The sequence below is a fragment of the Tachysurus vachellii genome, chromosome 7, assembly GCF_030014155.1.
Source record: "Tachysurus vachellii isolate PV-2020 chromosome 7, HZAU_Pvac_v1, whole genome shotgun sequence".
Lineage (NCBI taxonomy): Eukaryota > Metazoa > Chordata > Actinopteri > Siluriformes > Bagridae > Tachysurus > Tachysurus vachellii.
The window spans coordinates 20,698,754-20,723,569 of record NC_083466.1 but is presented as its reverse complement, the minus strand read 5'-3'; the positions used below and the strand labels follow the sequence as shown (position 1 = coordinate 20,723,569).

Here is a 24,816-nt window from a genome sequence, read left to right as displayed (position 1 = left end):
AAACAGAGTTTAGTTTGTTTTTATCTACACAGACATCAGCAGCTGAACTTTATACATTTTATTGATCAAATTCAATTCTTCAGTAAAACTCAAAGTAAACTGTAAATGATCTTTATTTATATGTGATTTATAATGACAAAGTTCCACAATCATAATGTCACATAATCATAACAATCAGACTTTAGGATTACAATAAAAAACAGGTATTAAAATAATCTGTACAGAATTTTAAAAGGGAAAATGTGTTTTTAAAATGTAACTAAAAAAGTGAAATATTTATTTTTATTCTTACCATTTAATAGATAAATAAATTTGTAAGAAAATTTGACTAAAAATTCATTCAGTCTTAAATACAGGAGAGATGATCAGTGGTGCTGAATTTTCACCGTCTTCATGTAAATAAGGACTGAAATATGGATAGAGATTCTCAGTGAAAGACTGACCAGTGAAAGAGTAGATATGAGATCTGGACTTCACATCATAAAAGGAGACCAGACCCTCCTCATAATCCACAAATACCCCCACAACCTCCACCTTCTCTCTCAGTGTGAGGGGGACAGAGGGACCAGCACGAGCCTCATACTGATTCTCATTCCTCATCCATACAGTCCAGAATCCATCCTGTGGAGTCTCTATAATCACCCACTCCTTCCTGTTAATGTTCTCTCTCGCGACTCCTAATATCCAGGCTGTTTTTCGACTGACCTGCACCTCATAATAAAATCTCCCTGAGGAGAAACTCTGCTTTCCCAGAACACAGACAGAATTAAACCTCTGTGGTGTATCAGGGAGATTCTGTCGTGTGTCTCCACGTGTCACTTGTTTTCCATCAGCAGACAGGATGAGAGATGGATTTGCTGTATCAGGATCCAGAGTCACATCCACTGAGAGAAACACACAGTGTGTGATATGAGTAAACAGGTAAAAATATTAAATCATCATCCAGTGAAGCTGAATTCAATCCAATCATAAAGCTGAACATTGAAGGGGAAAGAACAGTGATTTACTCCAAGTCTGTAATTTGGACTAAAACCTTTGTGTGTTTATTTAATGTCAGGACACAAAACTGTACAACATGCTCCAGGCTCGATTGTCTTTACCTAACACTGAGTAACACGGACGATAAACTTGACTTTTCTATGCTGAAACACTGTAATATTGAATGTGAATTAGTGAACAGTAAAAAAATAGATGTGAATATTGACTTGATGTCAGCGGATTCCTCCGGAGTTCCAGTTTGCGGCGGTCATTGGTGACGTCACTTACCGGTCAGCAGCCACTGAATCCCGGCAGCGCTGTTTAAGTGTTTCTGTGTGATTTTCACCAGATGATCTCTCTACAGTTACGTCGTGATCTGTGAGTTTTCTCACCGTCCTCCTGTTCTAGTTATTTCTCAGGGACTCGCTGCTGTTTGCCCGAGTGGACTTTTACCAGGTTGGAGTTACTTTTCCTTTTTGTTTCACCTGTTTTTGTGGACTTCAGTCGTGCTCTTTTTGCTGCTGCACTTTGTTTTGGTTTTCGGCTCTGGTGTTTTTTCTGTTTGTTTTTTTTTCACTATTTTTGCTCTCCCATTTTCCCCGTGGATTATTTCCCGTGTGTGTATTATTTCCTGTTTATGGACAGTGACCATCGTGGATTAAAGACCTGCGCTGGTGGACTATTATTGTACTTTGGCTACTTGTTGCTACCTGCTTGTGTTATGAGGTTTGTGCTGTGACTTTGACCTGCTTATGTCTCTGTCTCTATGTTTGTTTTGCATCCTGTGTGGATTCGCACCTGAAAGCAGAGGACCATGTGGAAGCAATGTGGGGCAACAAAAGCCCTAAAAGTGGGTAGTTCTGTGCTGTATTATTACAGTTAGGATGGTTTTAATCTGGGGCCTTTAACTGTAAAGAATTATTCTTACCTGCATACTGCTTCTTCTTTAATAACTCTGTGAAAACATGTAGTTTAATGACAATATAGTCCAAATAAAGTAACTTTAAACACATCATATATACAAAATATATACAATAATGTACAAAAATTACATTTTATTTATTTGCTGCATTTATCTTTTGTGATGCTTTCAATACTTGTATTGCAGCTTCTTTCAGTTATTGTTAGTTTTAGGTGTGAAATGGAGGTGAAATGTTGCTCAGTTTGGTTAAGGTTTGGTTTTTGACTTGGCCAATATAAAACCTTCCACTTTTCCCCCTGATTAAGTCCAGTATTTTGCTGCCAGTGTGTTTTGGGTCATTTGCTGAATGTTGAAGTTCCTTCCAATATGACTGGGTGAATTTCTCTGTAAATTGTCTGACAGAATGTAAACATCTGAATTCATTCTGCTGTTACCATCCTGAGTTACATCATTAATAAAGATTAGTGAGTGCAGAAGCAGCCATGAAAGCCCAAGTCATGACGCTATTTTTCACAGATAAGCTCATATGTTTTGGATCATGAGCAGATCCTTTCTTCCATTCCATCACTTTTGTAGCTCATCTCTGTACTTCATCGTGAATCAATCTAACAGTGCACTTTTGGGCAACAAGGGACACGTATCAGTCACATTTCAATCATTTATTTCACTTGAAAAGACACAGGTTCAGACAAAAGGTGCCATTTTCTGAGTTGTTTAACACATCTAGCTGTAAATGTCAGGAGGCTGAAAATCTGATCTATTGTTGCATGTTCACATGTTGATCTCAAACCAGTGTTAAGTGTAGAGCAAAATACAATTGACTTTACAACCCAACACATTTGGAGGGAACTGTAAATATTACACTCACAGAAAATCCTAAATTTTTATAAAATCAGGTGTAATTACCGTATTCCACACTCAGTCTCTGCAGTTCTGAAAAGAGAAAAATATTAATATTAGAGATCTATTTAGATACTTGATACTGTTTAACACATTATTATTATTTTCTATTCAAGAAGTGTGTGTGTAAACCAGATTTAATTTGATCTGATTTGTTTCTTACGTTCAGTTCTTTAGTGAATTATTTGTAAATTCAATTATGATTATCATAATAATATTATTCTACAAAAAATGTAATCCACTAACTTGCATACCGAGGAATTATTTGCCCTGTTACTGAGTCCTCTGTTTTTGCATGTCACATACAATAGATTCATATCTTCATATCTTTGACAAATAAATTTGAGACTGCTTTATAAAATATTTATGCTATGCTTATGAATGTATTTTAAAAGCTCTATACAGGTGGCCTTAAAATGACATTACCCTTTCTTTCTTTCTTTCTTTCTTTCTTTCTTTCTTTCTTATAATGAATTGATTTATAAACATTAATGGAATGTCATTCCAGATTCCTATAATATTGTTCTGATATACCAAATGCTTAATAAATTTAATGAAATTAAATAATTCATTTCCAGTAATATTTTGAGTAGATTTGATCTGTTTCTTTGTTCAGTTTAGTAGTGATTTATTTGTAGCAGCAATTATCTGTACATAAACTACCATCACACTTACATCTGTATTTTGTGTCACTAGTTCAGGGCTCTTCAATCTTACCCACAAAGTGTTGATGTGGCTGCAGGATTTCAGACACAACTGACTCCACTTTAATCAGCTCATATCCAGTCTCAGATATCAAGCAACGCCTCTTATTCTTCTGCTTTGAAGAAGAATAAGAGGAATAAGCCACACCAGACCTTTGTGTATAAGATTGAAGGCCCCTGCTCTAGTGGATCATCTGGCATTACAATGTCTGTAGATTATGGATTGTAATTTTCTGCCAATACAATGGAAATTTTATAAACGTTTATACCCTTTTAAAATGTCAGATATTTGTGTTTAGTGATCATTTAGTCATCGGTAAGAATAGTAGTCCATCTCAGTCGTTTATTTACTTCTGACCACACACACACCCTACTGTATCTGTAAAATTTTCAGTAAACAGTTAACATTGTCTTAAACCCGTTTTAAACACTTTTTGTGTGAAACCTACATCATTACAGCAGCCTAAACAACCTCACAAACTTCCCAGATACCTTTGTGATGACATTTATTCAGTGTGAACACATAACTGAAGACACCTCACTATTTAACTGTCTGTCTGTTGGAGGTTGGAGTCTGTTGATGTTGATTCATGTTCTATCTATAATTTTTTCAATCCATATGTTCTTAAAAGCACAAAAAAATCTCACCTGTGTACTCCTTCTCCTTCCTCATTTCTGAAGATAAAACGATTTGATTAAACAGATTTATTTAAAAAAATATTTTTGAAATATTTTAAACCACAATCAAATGTATAAAATGCTAGCTTACATAGTTCATCATTTTAATCAAAGTCAGTCAAAATAGCAAATACCATCAGATTAAATAGATTTTATAGATGAAATAAATAGCATTCGCCATCAGATTTCTTATAACCACAGTCACTCCTGGTGAAGTCTCAGCATTAAAACAGCAGTATAACATGCAGTGCTGATGACAGAAACTTATGATCTCAACTCACAGCGCTTCAGACACTGTATAAAATAGTTAAGAAGTTCAGGTATAATTACCAGCTTCCAGCATCTGTATCTGCCTCTCTGAAAACAGACAGAATTAATATATTCATATTACACTTATTAGTCAGCTATAGTTGAAGAGCTGACAGCAGAAATGTGGTGTCTAAGACATTGTGCTCACCTACATGCAATATTATTCTACAAAATAATGTAATCTGCTAACTTGCATACAGGGGAAGTATTTGCCCCGTTACTGAGTCATCTGTTTTTGTATGTCACATATAACAGTTTCATATCTTTAAACAAAATTTAATTTAATTAGTAAATAAGTAAATAAATTAACATTTTAAAAGATAATTTCATTAACTGTCAGAAAAAGTTATCCAACTTTATAGACTAGAGCTCCATTAAAAATGTGTACATTTGTACACATTCTCCTTCTCCTTCCTCATTTCTGAAGATATAGGGCACATTTTTGCCCTATACTGTGGTATATATCTATTATAGGTCATTCTTATTGATTTTATGAAGCCCATATGACTGCCAGACAAATCATGTTAATGATCTAAAACTAAAGTGTTAATAAGATTTATATTCATTACATTCTATATTCTCCAAGTGTCAAAAGTTTTTTTTAGTTTGTAAAAACTCATATAGTGACTTGCAAAAGTATTCATACCCACTGAATTTTTCCACGTTTTGACATGTTACAACCACAAACAAAAATGTATTTTATTGGGATTTTATGAAATAGACTGAAAGTGGCACATCATTTTGAATTGAAATGAAAATTATAAATGGTGTCCAATTTTTTTTTTTACAAGTAAATATCAGAAAAGTTTCAGATATCAGAATTTTCAGTTTATAAAAACTCATATCTCAGATCAGTCAACTTATTATAATAATTTCAGTAAACAGTTAACATTGTCTTAAACCCGTTTTAAACACTTTTTGTGTGAAACCTACATCACTACAGCAGCCTAAACAACCTCACAAACTTCCCAGATACCTTTGTGATGACATTTATTCAGTGTGAACACATAACTGAAGACACCTCACTATTTAACTGTCTGTCTGTTGGAGGTTGGAGTCTGTTGATGTTGATTCATGTTCTATCTATAATTTTTTCAATCCATATGTTCTTAAAAGCACAAAAAAATCTCACCTGTGTACTCCTTCTCCTTCCTCATTTCTGAAGATAAAACGATTTGATTAAACAGATTTATTTAAAAAAATATTTTTGAAATATTTTAAACCACAATCAAATGTATAAAATGCTAGCTTACATAGTTCATCATTTTAATCAAAGTCAGTCAAAATAGCAAATACCATCAGATTAAATAGATTTTATAGATGAAATAAATAGCATTCGCCATCAGATTTCTTATAACCACAGTCACTCCTGGTGAAGTCTCAGCATTAAAACAGCAGTATAACATGCAGTGCTGATGACAGAAACTCATGATCTCAACTCACAGCGCTTCAGACACTGTATAAAATAGTTAAGAAGTTCAGGTATAATTACCAGCTTCCAGCATCTGTATCTGCCTCTCTGAAAACAGACAGAATTAATATATTCATATTACACTTATTAGTCAGCTATAGTTGAAGAGCTGACAGCAGAAATGTGGTGTCTAAGACATTGTGCTCACCTACATGCAATATTATTCTACAAAATAATGTAATCTGCTAACTTGCATACAGGGGAAGTATTTGCCCCGTTACTGAGTCATCTGTTTTTGTATGTCACATATAACAGTTTCATATCTTTAAACAAAATTTAATTTAATTAGTAAATAAGTAAATAAATTAACATTTTAAAAGATAATTTCATTAACTGTCAGAAAAAGTTATCCAACTTTATAGACTAGAGCTCCATTAAAAATGTGTACATTTGTACACATTCTCCTTCTCCTTCCTCATTTCTGAAGATATAGGGCACATTTTTGCCCTATACTGTGGTATATATCTATTATAGGTCATTCTTATTGATTTTATGAAGCCCATATGACTGCCAGACAAATCATGTTAATGATCTAAAACTAAAGTGTTAATAAGATTTATATTCATTACATTCTATATTCTCCAAGTGTCAAAAGTTTTTTTTAGTTTGTAAAAACTCATATAGTGACTTGCAAAAGTATTCATACCCACTGAATTTTTCCACGTTTTGACATGTTACAACCACAAACAAAAATGTATTTTATTGGGATTTTATGAAATAGACTGAAAGTGGCACATCATTTTGAATTGAAATGAAAATTATAAATGGTGTCCAATTTTTTTTTTTACAAGTAAATAGAAAAGTTTCAGATATCAGAATTTTCAGTTTATAAAAACTCATATCTCAGATCAGTCAACTTATTATAATAATTTCAGTAAACAGTTAACATTGTCTTAAACCCGTTTTAAACACTTTTTGTGTGAAACCTACATCACTACAGCAGCCTAAACAACCTCACAAACTTCCCAGATACCTTTGTGATGACATTTATTCAGTGTGAACACATAACTGAAGACACCTCACTATTTAACTGTCTGTCTGTTGGAGGTTGGAGTCTGTTGATGTTGATTCATGTTCTATCTATAATTTTTTCAATCCATATGTTCTTAAAAGCACAAAAAAATCTCACCTGTGTACTCCTTCTCCTTCCTCATTTCTGAAGATAAAACCGATTTGATTAAACAGATTTATTTAAAAAAATATTTTTGAAATATTTTAAACCACAATCAAATGTATAAAATGCTAGCTTACATAGTTCATCATTTTAATCAAAGTCAGTCAAAATAGCAAATACCATCAGATTAAATAGATTTTATAGATGAAATAAATAGCATTCGCCATCAGATTTCTTATAACCACAGTCACTCCTGGTGAAGTCTCAGCATTAAAACAGCAGTATAACATGCAGTGCTGATGACAGAAACTCATGATCTCAACTCACAGCGCTTCAGACACTGTATAAAATAGTTAAGAAGTTCAGGTATAATTACCAGCTTCCAGCATCTGTATCTGCCTCTCTGAAAACAGACAGAATTAATATATTCATATTACACTTATTAGTCAGCTATAGTTGAAGAGCTGACAGCAGAAATGTGGTGTCTAAGACATTGTGCTCACCTACATGCAATATTATTCTACAAAATAATGTAATCTGCTAACTTGCATACAGGGGAAGTATTTGCCCCGTTACTGAGTCATCTGTTTTTGTATGTCACATATAACAGTTTCATATCTTTAAACAAAATTTAATTCAATTAGTAAATAAGTAAATAAATTAACATTTTAAAAGATAATTTCATTAACTGTCAGAAAAAGTTATCCAACTTTATAGACTAGAGCTCCATTAAAAACATGTACAAATGTACTGACCATTCAGTTCCATGACCTTGTAAGAAGTAGATATCATTAATAAACCTCACAGAAGGCAGTTGAACACATTTTTGCCCTATACTGTGGTATATATCTATTATAGGTCATTCTTATTGATTTTATGAAGCCCATATGACTGCCAGACAAATCATGTTAATGATCTAAAACTAAAGTGTTAATCATATTTATATTCATTACATTCTATATTCTCCAAGTGTCAAAAGTTGTTTTTAGTTTGTAAAAACTCATATAGTGACTTGCAAAAGTATTCATACCCACTGAATTTTTCCACGTTTTGACATGTTACAACCACAAACAAAAATGTATTTTATTGGGATTTTATGAAATAGACTGAAAGTGGCACATCATTTTGAATTGAAATGAAAATTATAAATGGTGTCCAATTTTTTTTTTTACAAGTAAATATCAGAAAAGTTTCAGATATCAGAATTTTCAGTTTATAAAAACTCATATCTCAGATCAGTCAACTTATTATAATAATTTCAGTAAACAGTTAACATTGTCTTAAACCCGTTTTAAACACTTTTTGTGTGAAACCTACATCACTACAGCAGCCTAAACAACCTCACAAACTTCCCAGATACTTTTGTGATGACATTTATTCAGTGTGAACACATAACTGAAGACACCTCACTATTTAACTGTCTGTCTGTTGGAGGTTGGAGTCTGTTGATGTTGATTTATGTTCTATCTATAATTTTTTCAATCCATATGTTCTTAAAAGCACAAAAAAATCTCACCTGTGTACTCCTTCTCCTTCCTCATTTCTGAAGATAAAACCGATTTGATTAAACAGATTTATTTAAAAAAATATTTTTGAAATATTTTAAACCACAATCAAATGTATAAAATGCTAGCTTACATAGTTCATCATTTTAATCAAAGTCAGTCAAAATAGCAAATACCATCAGATTAAATAGATTTTATAGATGAAATAAATAGCATTCGCCATCAGATTTCTTATAACCACAGTCACTCCTGGTGAAGTCTCAGCATTAAAACAGCAGTATAACATGCAGTGCTGATGACAGAAACTCATGATCTCAACTCACAGCGCTTCAGACACTGTATAAAATAGTTAAGAAGTTCAGGTATAATTACCAGTTTTCAGCATCTGTATCTGTCTCTCTGAAAACAGACAGAATTAATATATTAATATTACACTTATTAGTCAGCTATAGTTGAAGAGCTGACAGCAGAAATGTGGTGTCTAAGACATTGTGCTCACCTACATGCAATATTATTCTACAAAATAATGTAATCTGCTAACTTGCATAGAGGGGAAGTATTTGCCCAGTTACTGAGTCATCTGTTTTTGCATGTCACATATAACAGTTTCATATCTTTAAACAAAATTTAATTTAATTAGTAAATAAGTAAATAAATTAACATTTTAAAAGATAATTTCATTAACTGTCAGAAAAAGTTATCCAACTTTATAGACTAGAGCTCCATTAAAAATGTGTACAAATGTACTGACCATTCAGTTCCATGATCTTGTAAGAAGTAGATATCATTAATAAACCTCACAGAAGGCAGTTGAACACATTTTTGCCCTATACTGTGGTTTATATCTATTATAGGTCATTCTTATTGATTTTATGAAGCCCATATGACTGCCAGACAAATCATGTTAATGATCTAAAACTAAAGTGTTAATAAGATTTATATTCATTACATTCTATATTCTCCAAGTGTCAAAAGTTTTTTTTAGTTTGTAAAAACTCATATAGTGACTTGCAAAAGTATTCATACCCACTGAATATTTCCACGTTTTGACATGTTACAACCACAAACAAAAATGTATTTTATTGGGATTTTATGAAATAGACTGAAAGTGGCACATCATTTTGAATTGAAATGAAAATTATAAATGGTGTCCAATTTTTTTTTACAAGTAAATATCAGAAAAGTTTCAGATATATGAATCTGAATTTTCAGTTTATAAAAACTCATATCTCAGATCAGTCAACTTATTATAATAATTTCAGTAAACAGTTAACATTGTCTTAAACCCGTTTTAAACACCTTTTGTGTGAAACCTACATCACTACAGCAGCCTAAACAACCTCACAAACGTCCCAGATACCTTTGTGTACTTTTATTTATGAACACATCTCTAAAGACACCTCTCACTATTTAACTTTCTCAGTTACATCATAGGTACAGTATGATCTTAAAAGCACAAAAACATTCTCTCACCTTTTTGAGAGATAATAGTCTGCTTCTGCATCTCTGTGGATAAAAAAAGATTTGATGAAGCAAATTTGGTTTGAAATATTTTGTGGAAAATCTATATATAAATGAATCAAAAATGATTACACACTGCAACACTGACAACACAAAAGATTGCAGATTACACAAGTGACTGACAGATTGGTGGCTGTGTTGTGGTTAAGTTATAAAATGCATAGAGAATGACACACAGTAAATTTGTAATTTGTATTTTAATTAAGCAAAATATTAATAAAAGAATTATTAAATTAAAGAATTCCTTCCATGTGTTTTTATTATTATTATTATTTTTTTTTTTTTTTACGAGTAGATTTTATCTGTTTCTCTGCTCTGTTTAGAAGTGATTTATTTTTAGCAGCATTTACTTGTACATACACTATCATCATTTTATGTCCTCTTATGTCCTCTACTGGACATCTGGCATTACAATGTCTGTAGATTGTGGATTGTAATTTTCTGCTAATATGATGGTCTACACACCCCAGTTAAAATGACAGATTTGTGATGTGATGTAAAATATAAACTAAAATAAACCATTAAGAGAGTAATCAGTAATCATGTTTATGCTTAATGTTGTGGTGTTATTAAATTTTACCTTTCTTGTGACAAACAACTGCAGTTACGATCAATCCAACAGCAATAAGACATGCTGAAACTGAGATCCCGACAATCCACTTCCAAGCATGAAAGACTTTACCTAAAATAAACCCACATTTAACACATCACATATTTTAAACCCTCAATTAATTTATAGGTACAAGGTGTATTATTACACACAACAGTGTTGCAGTTATTGTTAATAGATAAAATAAAAATAACATGTAAGTTCAGATGCGTAAATGGTGTTCATCAAGTTCATGTGTCATTATTAATTATTTTAATCTGTAATGATTACATAGAATGTAACAATCTAACAAGTGTAAAAGTTTTATATTCACAGACACTTACTACTGATGATAATTTCTGTCTCCAGCATGTGATGTTTTTGCTGAAGTCTGCAGTAAAACCTGTTAGAGTCGCTATAATCATAAACAGTGATGCTGGTTTTCACACTGAAGAGCTCAGTGTCTCTGTGTATCTGTGTATCTTCAGCAGTCAGAGTGACTCCTTCTCTGTCCAGCCACAGAACATCAGGTTCAGGTTTCCAGCCTCTGGACTCACACACTAGATTAATCCCTCCTGAGTTATCAAAACTCTCCATCATTATCACTGGGTGGCTTCCCTGAGCTACAGTCAATAAAGAAAAAAAAATAATATTAGATTTTAATGATACAAACAGACAGTAATAAACATAAATTAGAAAAGAAAACATCAATAATACTAAAACATCAGTAATTAAATCTTCCCAACAGAGGTCCAACACTAAATACTAAAACCAAGACAAGGCAAAATTTAGTTTTTCTGAAATTTTGTGAAACCTTCATCACAGAACTTGATCTTACCCTCTACAATGACCTTCACAATGATGTCATCGTACCAGGATTTTTCCTCAACAAGACACTTATATTCTCCTTCATCAGAGACTCTGAGATCTGAGAGTTTGAGTGAAGTGTTGCCTTTCTGTAGCTCTTCTTTAAACAGTGATGTTCTTTCTCTGTAGGACTGAGCCTGACCTTCATTTCTGTCTTCATGATCCCTATAGAGATGCACTAATGAAGCCACTTCCTCTATTCTCATCCACTCCACTGTCATGTCCACAGCACTGGTGTTGGGTTTGATAAAACAGGGCAGAATCAGATCTTCACCAGCTACAGCAACAAGAGGAGCTTCTGGACCAATAACCTGTAAACTCTCTGTAATAAAGAGCAAATACAATATATCACTATATTCTGTGCATGTAACATGACTGACTTTATTTAATTGTATACATTATTTTTAAATATAGAAGCAAGTTTTTAACCACTAAGCCACCATGTCGATAGTATTTATGTATTACAAAAAACAATTAAGGTACATTAAAGAAATACAGGTCATTAATGGCAAACATTAAAGTTAAATACATGTGAGTAGTTTCCAACAGGCACTTATCAGAGTCACACTATTCTGGTGGATGATTGATGTTATGATGTAAAATAGATATAAATCAACAAATTAATTTAGTAAAATACATATTTTGTTTGCAAAAGTTTACAAAAAAAATTATAATTCAAATTAAACACCTGAATGGGGAAAATGTGACTCTGTAACTTGAACTGTTACATGTTTGATGGTGCCACATGGGATAAAAAATGACATAGGAAGAGGAAATAGAGGTTGTAGGGTAACCTGTATTTATATTACTTTAACATTATGAATTCACGTTAAGAACAACTTACATAAACGCAGTAAGATTAAGACTGATCATATTAAAACATACAGATAGAACTGAAATAAATTAAATATAATTCTCTGCCAAGAGGTTTTGCTGTCTTTAGGTGCTATAGGAATTATTGTAAATAAGAATTTCCCCACCAGGAAGTGTATTGTATTGTCTGTTTGCACTGTCTCAGGTCTTGCATTGTTTTTGTCTTGCACTGTTTGAACAAGGTTCCACACATGCACTTTATGTGAACAGGTTAATCTTACTTAAACTATTTTATTGTTAGTGCTTGGTGGTCATATTTATTTATGTATATAAGCAAGAAAATTCCTTTTATCGTTAGCAAGGTACCTAAATAAATTGTGCTTTGTTGTTAATATAAAAGTTAAACAAGAGAAGAAAATATGTATGAATAAACCGGACATTGTGCATGCTTCATGTTCTTTACAACAACAAAGCATTTACACATGATGCTTGTATTATGACTTCAGATATGGGATGTAGAATAATTATATACGACTTGAAGGCAACTTAATAGCACATGTCCTTTTGAAACATTTCCATTTCCTTATAAACAATGTATGCTGTGTTTTCAGATTATTGCAGTGGTTCTGATGTGTTCTCAGATTGCAGCGTGTTTCTACATGCAGTCGGTGTGGCTTCAAGTTTGTTAATGTGTGCACTATGCGGAAGAATTTGCAGATGCTGTTTCTGAGCCTCTCTGAACGTACTGCCAGTTTAATGCATCAGTTTTATACATTTCTATGTACTTTGTGTATCTGCAGCATGTTGCCAAGTGGTGGCCTATGTCATTTTTCACAAAGACAAATGTTCTAACTAAATGTACAGTACGTATGACTCAATAGTTTGGTAGTTGAGCCTGGAGTCATATCAATATATCAACTGGACTTCTTTCTTACTGTCCTGCCGACTTTCCTCAGGCTAAAGAAGTTACTCAACTTCCAGATAACCTCGCATGGATGACTGAGAATATTCATATGCAACTCAATATAAATATAAGCACAAAATATCAGTTTTGATAAAAAGAGCTTAAGATTCAAAATATAGCTGCAAGCAGCGATGGCGGGCCCTCGCACGTTTTTTATCACTATACGGTGCCTCCCAGAAAACAATGCATGGTGGGCAAGTGCATCAAGTGGGTAAATATCAGTGGACTATTTTATGTTGTTACTGACCCATTTGGGGACTGTAGGTAAATGAAACCCCACATTTTATACAAACGGGGGCGCTAGATGTATAAAACATTAAAATGGGTTAATAATACAAAAGCCTTTTTTTACTTTTTTTACTTTTTGATTAATTTAATTTAAATAATTCTCTCTTTGTTACTTTTTTCTCTCGATTTGTCTTTCTGATGGGTAATTATTGGTATCTCCATCAAAGATGTTAATTTGTTTACATTTTGAAATAAGATTGTATGTCTATTTTGTTTGTACATTTGATACAGAAAAAATAAGCCTTTAACAGTATAATGGCAAAGTCAATCTCCCAGCTGCTGCAGCTCTGGAACAGACACAAACTCACTTAACCGGTCTAAAATTATACGTCTTTACAGTAAGAGGTAATCAGTAGAGAAATAATTGTGTTCTGTCCTGTTCACTGACCACGAGGCGCTTGGCCGTGAATGAAGTCACATAATATAACACCCCCCACCCCCCAATAATAATTTATTTATGTGCAGATGTTGGAAACACAAATGCAAAAGGAATTGCGATCACATTTAAGTTTTTTCAGGCTCTGTACACAACGCCAGAGGGAGTGAAATAGCAAATGGTGAATTTCTATTGAGATTAAAACATGTCAGGGTTGTAACTCGAAAGACAGGAAATTCAACTGCAGATGAGCTTTGTTTTTCCATTTGAAATGTAACAAATGTGACAAGTAAACGGTATCATTTTTAATATTGTCACTCCATACACAAACACACACACACACGCACAAAGAGTTTTCATACCTGATCGAGATTTTACAAAGCTGACAAGAATAAGAGTCACACACCAAAGCATTATCCCTGATAGACAGTGTATCGTAAGACGACGTTAGAAGCTTCTTTGTCAACACTTTTATTTTCATTTTGTGTCACGTGATACCTTTTCATTAGTCACACCTTTTTTCTACAGAAACCTCCTCTTTGTCTCTTCCTGTAACTTTGCTGAACATTGAATTGGTTCAAATGTATTTCTTTAAACATGATTAAAATTTAAGCCCAAAGGTTTAATGTGATTGAAAAAATCTGTTTGAAAAACTTTGTTATGGTTCAGTAAAGAGGAGCTTAATGTGATTTATGTCAGATGGATGACTTATAGATAATATTAAGCAGGCATTGTGTAATTGTTCATAACTTTTCATAATATAGAATATATACACTGCTCAAAAAACGGAACACTTAAGCAACACAATCTAGATCTGAATGAATGAAATAGTCTTATTAAATACTTTGTTCTTTACATAGTTGAATGTGCTGACAACAAAATCACACAAAAATTATCAATGAAAATCAAATGTATTAACCCATGGAGGTCTGGATTTGGAGTCACACGCAAAATTGAAGTGGAAAGACACACTACAGGCTGATCCAACTTTGATATAATGTCCTTAAAACAAGTCAAAATGAGGCTCAGTAGAGTGTGTGGACTCCACGTACCTGTATGACCTCCCTACAATGCCTGGGCATGCTCCTGATAAGGTGGCATATGGTCTCCTGAGGGATCTCCTCCTAGACCTGGCCTAAAGCATCCACCAACTCCTGGACAGTCTGTGGTGCAATGTGGCTGGACACTATGCTGACAGACACAGCAAACCTTCTTGCCACAGCTCACACTGATGTGCCATCCTGGATGAGCTGCGCTACCTGAGCCACTTGTGTGGGTCGTAGAATCCGTCTCATGCTACCACTAGAGTGAAAGCACCGCCAGCAAAAGTGACCAAAACCTCAGCCAGAAAGCCTAGGAACTGAGACATGGTCTGTGGTCACCACCTGCAGAACCACTCCTTTATTGGGGGTGTCTTGCTAATTGCCTATAATTTCCACCTGTTGTCTGTTCCATTTGCACAACAGCATGTGAAATTGATTGTCAATCAGTGTTGCTTCCTAAGTGGGCAGTTTGATTTCACAGAAGTGTGATTGACTTGGAGTTACATAGTGCATAATTATGTGGTATTTTTTATTTAAAGGGACATTATTACACGTGACTCATTTTTATTTATAATTGTTATTAGTGTCTGTGTATAAATAGTCAGTGAGTTTCTCAGCTCATGAGTTGATGCCCCAACTTGGCAGGATACTGCGCCATGGGGAAGACAAAAGAACTGCCAATGGACCTGTGTAATAAGGTAGCTGAACTTTATAAAGCATGAAAAGGACATAAAAAGATATCTTAACACTTGAAAATGCCAGTAAGTACTGTTCAAACTCTGATAAAGAGGTGGAAAATAAGAGGTTCCATTGATACTAAGCTCCGGTCAGGTAGACCAAGAAAGATTTCACCCACTACTGCCAGAAGAGTTGTTCGGGATGCAAAGAAAAGCCACAAACAACTTACAATACAGGCTGCTCTGAAAAAAGTGTTGTAGTAAAATGAGCACAATAAGGAGGTACTTTACACAAATGACCTGCATGGAAAAGGTGCCAGGAGAAAGCTGTTACTGTAGCCATGCCACAAAAAGGCCCGCCTTCAGTATGCCAGACAGAACCTAGACATTTGGAGTGATAAGACCAAAATGTTATTTTGTAAATGTTAGAGATGAGCCGGATACTCGGCTGAAACGAGTATCCGGTACGGATAAAGCACTTCTGCCGAGTACGAGTATTATACGAGTAATACGAGTCAATATCTGTGCTCGGATTGAATGAAAATCATCATTGGGCAGCTGATTGTGTCAGCGTTCTGTGATAGGCTAGTCACAGCGCCCCTCCCCTACACACATACAGATGTATTGTGTTGCTGTGTCTCGCTCTGCTCACTCACAGTCACACACAGAACAGCTCTCTGTCTCTCCCTCAGTCACTCGGGTTCGCGGGTCTTTTCCGTTAACGTTTAGGGTTTCTTCAGCTTTATACTTCGGGTTGTAACGTTAATAATACGTACTTACTAACCAGTAGAGTTCTGGTAAACGTGGGTTCGTTCAGACGTGGTGCTTGCTTGGTAGAATGCGACTCGCATTGCGTCTCTGCCTGTCGGAGATTTTTTCTTTTTTAAACCTTCAGCTGTCTCTAACCAGTAACCAGACACTGAGTGTCTGACACGTTTTTGCTGTATTTCATAAAAACATAAAGGTAGTAAGCTAGTGTTATAAATATTACAAATAAATTATTACCGGTTAAAGCCCCGCCCGTTTCAAGATAAGCCCCGCCTACGTCCGAGTTAGGCCCCACCCACTCCGAGTACGGATACAGATACAGATAATTCATATGGTTAACAGATACGGATACAGATACAGATAATGCTGTACTCGCTCATCCCTAGTAAATGTAACAAAATAAACACTATGGAGTGAGCTCCAGTTGCACAGGAAATTAGCAAAAAGTAATGGCAAGATGAATGCAGCATGTTATCAGAAAATACTAGACAGTTTGCATTCTACAGCAAGAAAGCTGTGCAAGGAAAGCTCTCGGATGTTCCAAAATGACAATAATCCAAAGCGTGAGGCAGGATTGACACTCTTTGCTACAGCAGAAAAAGGTGAAGGTTTTGGAGCCCATTACTGTCTCCGCCACTTTAGAGAGATCTCAATTGTGCAGTTTGTGCAAGGCACCCCAAAAACTTTACAGGAACTGGGGACATTTTGCCAAGAAGAATGGGCAGCTATACCAACTGAGACACTTAATGCACAATAATTACAAAAGACTGCATGCCATCATTGATGCTGAAGGGGGCAATACACCATATTTAGTAGTAAAGGTATGCAAGCTGTTGAACAGCGATTATTTAATTATTTTCTTTTTTGTTATGTTTTGTTTGATGATTGTGCCATCCTGTTATGCCTTACATATTAACTTGAGTCCTGTAAGAAATAAAAATGAATTTGTTTTGCCTTCTCACTCATGTTTTCTTTATAAAATGGTACACATCTTGCAAATTCTCCCAAGGTACAGGTATACCATCTTTTGAGCACAACTGTATGTTGTTATTACTGTTGACATTTCTTATATACAAAGAGGGGAATATGTTGTGTCCACTAGATGACATTGAAGGTTGTTCTGATGTTGTGCATAAGAAGAAAGAAAAGAAGAAGAGAAAAGGAGTGAGTTGAGATGAGAAATCTGTATCCAGTGTCCAAGTGATTTTCTTTATTTGCAAAGAAAGAAAAAATTGCAAAATTTACAGAACACTAAAGCTGCATGAAGCAGAAGACTTGTGGTTGACTGTGTCAAATGCTGCTGAAAGGTCTGGGCAAATGAGGACAGGATGAGGACCCTGAAAAACGGGGTTGAAGGTCTTGTTTTTTAACTGCTCAAAAATGGAGATTTGAACTGATTACAACATGAGAAATTATTACAATAGATATATAAATGTGAAATGTTTTTGTTTGCTATTTTAAAATTTGGATATTAATTTATTTTACTCACAATGAATGGCAGAAAAATGACATTGAAAATTAAAAATTACCCTTGAAAATATGCATTATGAAATACTCCTTGAAAACTTTCTATATGTAACTAAACAAAATGTCGGTAGAAATTATAAAGGAAATATACAAATAACAAATAGAATCTGTTAGAGAAAGAGCTATTGCTACAATAAATATTACTGTGTTATAAAAAATTATATTTACAAATAGTTCAATTGATGCCTTTAACAAAACTAATAGTTTGAAAAAATAATTACGATTCATCTTTAATGATTATTATGTACGTCCTTTAATGAAACCTTGCAACACTTAAAGTTTAAAAATAACTAAATAACTTAAAAATGTATAATGTAATGCTGAATACACTGTGAGGTCCAAAAGTCTAAGAATTATAAAGTTTAATAATAAACATGTACAATATATATATCGTCGCTGTTGGGCGGAATCCTCGTATCTCCAAAACCGTTTTTTTTTTTCAGGAAATTAAAAAAAACGCCGTACCTTATCTGCAGTGCACAGGGTTTAATCCGTGTTGCAGTGGATTGTGTTGCGCTAAATTCCTGTCCTCAGACGAGCTAGCAGAACTAGCGGGGGGTCAAGATTTTTTTTTCTTTGAGCCCAGTGTTTTGAAGACATTTACCTCAGAAGACGTGTTGATTCGTTGCAACTCTTCTTGAGGAGAAATATGCCGCGAAGCTCTCCCGCGGAGTGAGGAAGAGGTGGACAGTTGAAGTGTCCAATGGAGTTAAGAGATTTTCTATTTTCAAGACTTTAGATTGGTTAATAACTTAACTTAATAACTTAAAAATAACAGACCCATGTGGGGACTGACCAGTAGCATCGATATGTGAAAAAATATGAAATTGACCAAATTTGGACATACGAGGTTTCCGCCCGACAGCGACGATATGTGTGTGTGTATATATACATATATATACATATATATATATATATATATATATATATATATATATATATATATATATATATATATATATATATATATATATATGTATACATATATATATATATATATATATATATATATATGTATACATATATATATATATATATATATATATATATATATATATATATATATATATATATATATATATATATATATATGTATATATATATATATATATATATATATGTAAATAGTGTTGGTTGGCAGAGCAAAGTGGCACTCACCCTCTGCCTGAGAAACACAGCGGAGAGAGAGAGAGGTAAGTAAACCCCATGGAGGGTCTAATGCGCTGTCTCCTCTTTTATTTATCATTTCAAATTCCTCATGCTACATGAAGCATCGCCACCCTCGTAAGTCACTAAGGTTTGCAGACTGTGGAGTGGTGGGACGCTTTACATCCCAGGAAGCCCTCATGTCTGTCACGCCTTCTGGCTCCAGCCTTTAAGTTATGCTGTCATATCTAGTCTTGCCGGAGTCCCTGTCTGCACTATGCACATAATTTACATTGTCCTTAACCTGATATATACGCCACTCCGGAGCTCTGAGTGTTCCGAGTTCCTAGCCCGATCACCTCTTCTTACGGAACTACTTCATCAATCCTGATGTTCTACTGCTGGCTAGGGTCTAGTCGCCCGTCTGTCACCTTGACAGGGATTGATCTGCATGGTCAGACAGTTTCTCATGGGATTGTTGTGAATGAACCTGCCCGGACACTCTCATGCCTTCTTTTGAACCAATGTTGTGTCAGTCAGCTGTATGTTCTGGTCTTTATCAGCAATCAGGTATTCGCTGAACTCAGAGTTTACGATGACCCATTAGTTCCTCAGGAGCTCTCGGTTGCACTATTATAAACTGTTGTAGAAAGGACATTATTTACATTTACACTATTTACTGTAGTGCGTCACCTAAATGAGGATGGGTTCCCTTCTGAGCCTGGTTCCTGTAAGGACTCTGCCCGGACTCTGGCCACGTGCACTTGTTTATGTTTCTCGTCACGTGTCTGCCCCGCCTTCGTCTGCTCCTCCCTGTCATCACACCTGATCCTTATTGTTCTCATTGTCTTGTGTATTTAACTGTGCCGCGTTGCTTTGGGCGGCGCGGCATCTACTGTGATTTGTCCTGTCTAGTCTGCGTCCTGTTTCATGTTTTCAGTTATTAAACCCTATTTTGATTTATGCTATCCTGCGTTTGGGTCCGCTCTGTTTTCCGGCGTTACAGTTCCTCTCAATGTTTCTTCCTCTTATCATCTCAGGGAATTTTTCCTTGCCGCCGTCACCTCTGCCGCCGTCGCCTATATCTCATTAGGGATGGGGTTAGGGATTTCAAGTTAATCTTTTTAAAATTAATTTAAAACTTTAATTGTATATATTCATTTATTTATTTTATTCTTATTTTGTCTTCTTATTATTATATATTTATTTCTTTTTCTCTCTTCTGTTTCCATACTTCTGTAAAGCTGCTTTGAGACAATGGGAAATTGTTAAAAATGCTAAACAAATAAATTTAATTGAATTGACACCAAAAAGTTTTATTACATAAAGAATCACAAGCTGCAATTATTATTGGATATTTACACTTGAAGTAAAAAATTCCTTGAAGTCCTCATATTCATCAAAATATTTGCAAGATGAATAGACAATATAGTCAAGAAACTGACAAAACTATAAATAATAAATTCTACTGAAAATAACAAGTTAGTGCTTTTTATACTTTGCGATCATTACAGTAATTACAATCTTATAGACCTTCAGTATTCATCTACAGAAATTCACCCCATGCTTCCTGAAGCACCTCACAAAAGTTGCAGTACATTTTTTTTTAAATAATCCTCCAGTTAAACTGTTACCACAACGACTCAATAGAGTCAAGACCTAGTGACTGTGCTCATGTGAGTTATAATATTATAATAATTACACAATATATTCTGTTAGATAAAGCATGTCTAATGTATTGCTGCAATTTTATTAGTTTAATTTGATGCCTGTTCTCCTGCCTCTCACCTGACAATCACCTGTAATGTCACTTACTCTATCCGCTTACAGTATGTGTCTTTTAACCACACATTAATCTAACTATTTTACAGATGACAACATGATGCATTATGGGAAGAACACAAGCTAGCAGATGTGGTGTGATGCTCTGGACAATGTTCTGCTGGAAAGCTTGTGTCCTGTCATTCATGTGGATGTTACTTTGACACACACCATCTTCATAAACATTGTTGTAGCCCAAATACACAACTTCATGTCAACAGTGTTCCCTAAGTGCAGTGGGCTCCTTCAGCAGGATAATGCTCCGTCACAATGCAAACATTGCTCAGGAATGATCTTGCACAAAATAAAATAAATCATAACGACTAAAAAGTAGAAACATTCAGAACTCATACATGTAGAAATATATACATGTAGACTTTCTCCAAGATAAAGTTTGCTTTAATAATGTCTCACTGAGCTCGATATCACTTAGCATAGCTGTCTTTACAAACAGAAAAATAAAATAAAATGTATAAACTGTATATTTCAGGTTGGTTAATCCTGTTTCTTGCTCTGGTCAGTTTGATCTCCTCAAAATGATTTTTCACAGCAGTCATAAAACGCTCACGTGCATAAACATGAAACGTCAAAAAGTTTCACTGACCAATCAGGTAGCACTTACACTATGAATAATAATGAGCTCTCTCTTGTTACTTTCTCCGCTTCAGTGATTCCCGGCAGCAGCGTAACAACTCGTTAATTCATGTTCGTGCAAAAAATGAGACGGACAAAATTATCGATGCATGCCGTTCTTTTACTCGTTATCGTGTGGTCAGGGTTTACAGTGCAAAACAGCTCCCTGGTGGACTGACTTGAGTGAACTTTAAACAAAACAGAGTACAAACTTTCCCCCTGATTTCACCTACACAGCACACAGTGAGAGCGCACGTCAGCTCAGCACGTCATAGATATATACACTAGATGTCGCCTTGTATAGGGCGGTACATCGGAGCGAATGCGTCAACTGAGCCGTTATCTTGGTACGGGGGACCCCCTCCTCTTAATGCATCAGCGTCAATGTAGGCAAAGAAATAAAATCACCATAAATCGTCATGAATACGATTTCTAGTTTTTTTTTGGTTCGTTTCAAAGGTCAGACATGTATTTATCATTAAGTCCAGAGAAAATTTAAGATTTTGATATTAAGATAATCTACTTTTTCACAATATAATGCATAGTGCTAGTAGGTGTAAGTTTATTAGTTACATTCTTCCACTTGAGTAAACTTCAAATGAACAATCACTACTTACCTTATAGCCTACTGCATGTAACACTGCTACAATGGTGTGACTATACATGTTCATTTAAACATTTAAATTGTATTGGTTTATTAAATATGATACACAAAGCAATTTGCAGGTGGAAGCAAATCATAAATTTGAGAGGAACATAATGTGAAAGTTAGATAGTTGAGGTGCCAAAGACTGTTGAATCTTTTGTTTATTCCTTTCCCTCAATACTTTTGCCACATTAAATAAGTATGTACTAAAGTCACATAAACCAAAAAAACCCCACAAAGTTTGACTTTAAGGCTGAACTGCCAAACTAACTGGTGACATCTTTCCAGGACTGTCAGCTGAGTTAACCATTTAAAAAAAAGTGTTTAGTGCTGCAACTGCAACTCATCTCTGTTTATCACTTGGGAATCTACAAACAGATTCAGATTCAGATTATTTTATTTAATACCATGTCAGCAATAAAAAGCTATTTTCATGGCAAAATTCAATTACAAAAACACAAATATCCTATAAATGCAATAAAAACAAAACAAATATATACAGCAAGTCATATTATTCAATTTTTTATTTTAATTAACATCCATCCATCCATTTTCAACCGCTTATCCGGGGCCGGGTCGCGGGGGCAGCAGTCTAAGCAGGGACGCCCAGACTTCCTTCTCCCCAGACACTTCCTCCAGCTCTTCCGGGGGAATACCGAGGCGTTCCCAGGCCAGCCGAGAGACATAGTCCCTCCAGCGTGTCCTAGGTCTTCCCCGGGGCCTCCTCCCGGTTGGACATGCCCGGAACACCTCCCCAGGGAGGCGTCCAGGAGGCATCCGAAACAGATGCCCGAGCCACCTTAGCTGACTCCTCTCGATGTGGAGGAGCAGCGGCTCTACTCTGAGCTCCTCCCGGGTGACCGAGCTCCTCACCTTGTCTCTAAGGGAGCGCCCAGCCACCTTGCGGAGGAAACTCATTTCGGCCGCCTGTATCCGGGATCTTGTCCTTTCGGTCATGACCCAAAGCTCATGACCATAGGTGAGGGTAGGAACGTAGATCGACTGGTAAATAGAGAGCTTCGCCTTGCGGCTCAGCTCCTTCTTCACCACAACAGACCGGTACATCGACCGCATCACTGCAGAAGATGCACCGATCCGCCTGTCGATCTCCCGCTCCATCCTTCCCTCACTCGTGAACAAGACCCCAAGATACTTAAACTCCTCCACCTGAGGCAGGAGCTCCCCACCAACCTGAAGGGGACAAGCCACCCTTTTCCGGTTGAGAACCATGGCCTCAGACTTGGAGGTGCTGATTCTCATCCCCGCCGCTTCACACTCGGCTGCAAACCGTCCCAGTGCACGCTGAAGGCCCTGATTTGAGGAAGCCAACAGGACAACATCGTCTGCAAAAAGCATAGACGAAATCCTGTGGTCCCCAAACCGGACTCCCTCCGGCCCCCGACTACGCCTAGAAATCCTGTCCATATAGATAATGAACAGGACCGGTGACAAAGGGCAGCCCTGCCGGAGTCCAACATGCACCGGGAACAAGTCTGACTTACTGCCGGCAATGCGAACCAAACTCCTGCTCCGGTCATATAGGGACCGGACAGCCCTTAGCAGAGGGCCCCGGACCCCATACTCCCAGAGCACCCCCCACAGGTCACCACGAGGGACACAGTCGAATGCCTTCTCCAGATCCACAAAGCACATGTGGACTGGTTGGGCAAACTCCCATGAACCCTCCAGCAACCTGGCGAGGGTATAGAGATGGTCCAGTGTTCCACGACCGGGACGAAACCCGCATTGTTCCTCCTGAATCTGAGGTTCGACTATCGGCCGAATTCTCCTCTCCAGTACCCTGGCATAGACTTTTCCAGGGAGGCTGAGGAGTGTGATCCCCCTGTAGTTGGAACACACCCTCCGGTCCCCCTTCTTAAACAGAGGGACCACCACCCCAGTCTGCCAGTCCAGAGGCACTGTCCCCAGCCTCCATGCGACGTTGCAGAGGCGCGTCAACCAAGACAGCCCCACAACATCCAGAGACTTGAGGTACTCAGGGCGGATCTCATCCACCCCCGGTGCCTTGCCACTGAGGAGCTTCTCAACTACCTCAGTGACCTCAGCTTGGGGGATCGACGAGTCCACAACTGAGCCCTCGGCCTCTGCTTCCTCAACGGAAGACATGTCGGTGGGGTTGAGGAGAACCTCGAAGTACTCCTTCCACCGTCCGAGGATGTCCCCAGTCGAAGTCAGCAGATTCCCACTCCCACTGTAAACAGTGTGAGCAGGGCACTGCTTCCCCCTCCTGAGGCGCCGGACGGTTTGCCAGAATTTCTTCGAGGCCAACCGATAGTCCTTCTCCATGGCCTCACCAAACTCCTGCCAGACCCGAGTTTTTGCCTCCGCAACCACCCGGGCTGAAGCTCGCTTGGCCCTCCGGTACCTATCAGCTGCCTCCGGAGTCCCCCGAGCCAACCAGGCTCGATAGGACTCCTTCTTCAGCTTGACGGCATCCCTTACTTCCGGGGTCCACCACCGGGTTCGGGGATTGCCGCCACGACAGGCACCGGAGACCTTACGGCCACAGCTCCGAGTGGCTGCGTCGACAATGGA

At 36.5% G+C, this 24,816-nt stretch overlaps 1 protein-coding gene across 5 annotated transcripts; it reads right to left on the bottom strand.

The window, feature by feature from the left end:
* Positions 1–194: 194 nt before the first annotated feature.
* On the bottom strand, positions 195–14,451 carry LOC132848830 (butyrophilin subfamily 1 member A1-like). Of its 5 annotated transcripts, XM_060874855.1 has the most exons (16): positions 14,362–14,451; positions 11,530–11,880; positions 11,036–11,314; positions 10,683–10,784; positions 10,055–10,087; positions 8,954–8,980; positions 8,593–8,619; positions 7,453–7,479; positions 7,092–7,118; positions 5,984–6,010; positions 5,624–5,650; positions 4,513–4,539; positions 4,153–4,179; positions 2,807–2,833; positions 1,907–1,933; positions 195–884 (listed from the first exon to the last, which is right to left on the bottom strand). In XM_060874855.1, the coding sequence occupies exons 1-16, from the start codon at positions 14,411–14,413 to the stop codon at positions 337–339; spliced, it is 1,635 nt and encodes a 544-aa protein (XP_060730838.1). In that variant the 5' UTR covers positions 14,414–14,451; the 3' UTR covers positions 195–336. The 5 variants fall into 5 exon arrangements, with proteins under 5 accessions (XP_060730838.1, XP_060730839.1, XP_060730840.1 ...); XM_060874856.1 differs by lacking the exons at positions 4,513–4,539; positions 5,624–5,650 and having other exon boundaries at positions 196–884; XM_060874857.1 differs by lacking the exons at positions 8,593–8,619; positions 8,954–8,980 and having other exon boundaries at positions 196–884.
* Positions 14,452–24,816: the final 10,365 nt, after the last annotated feature.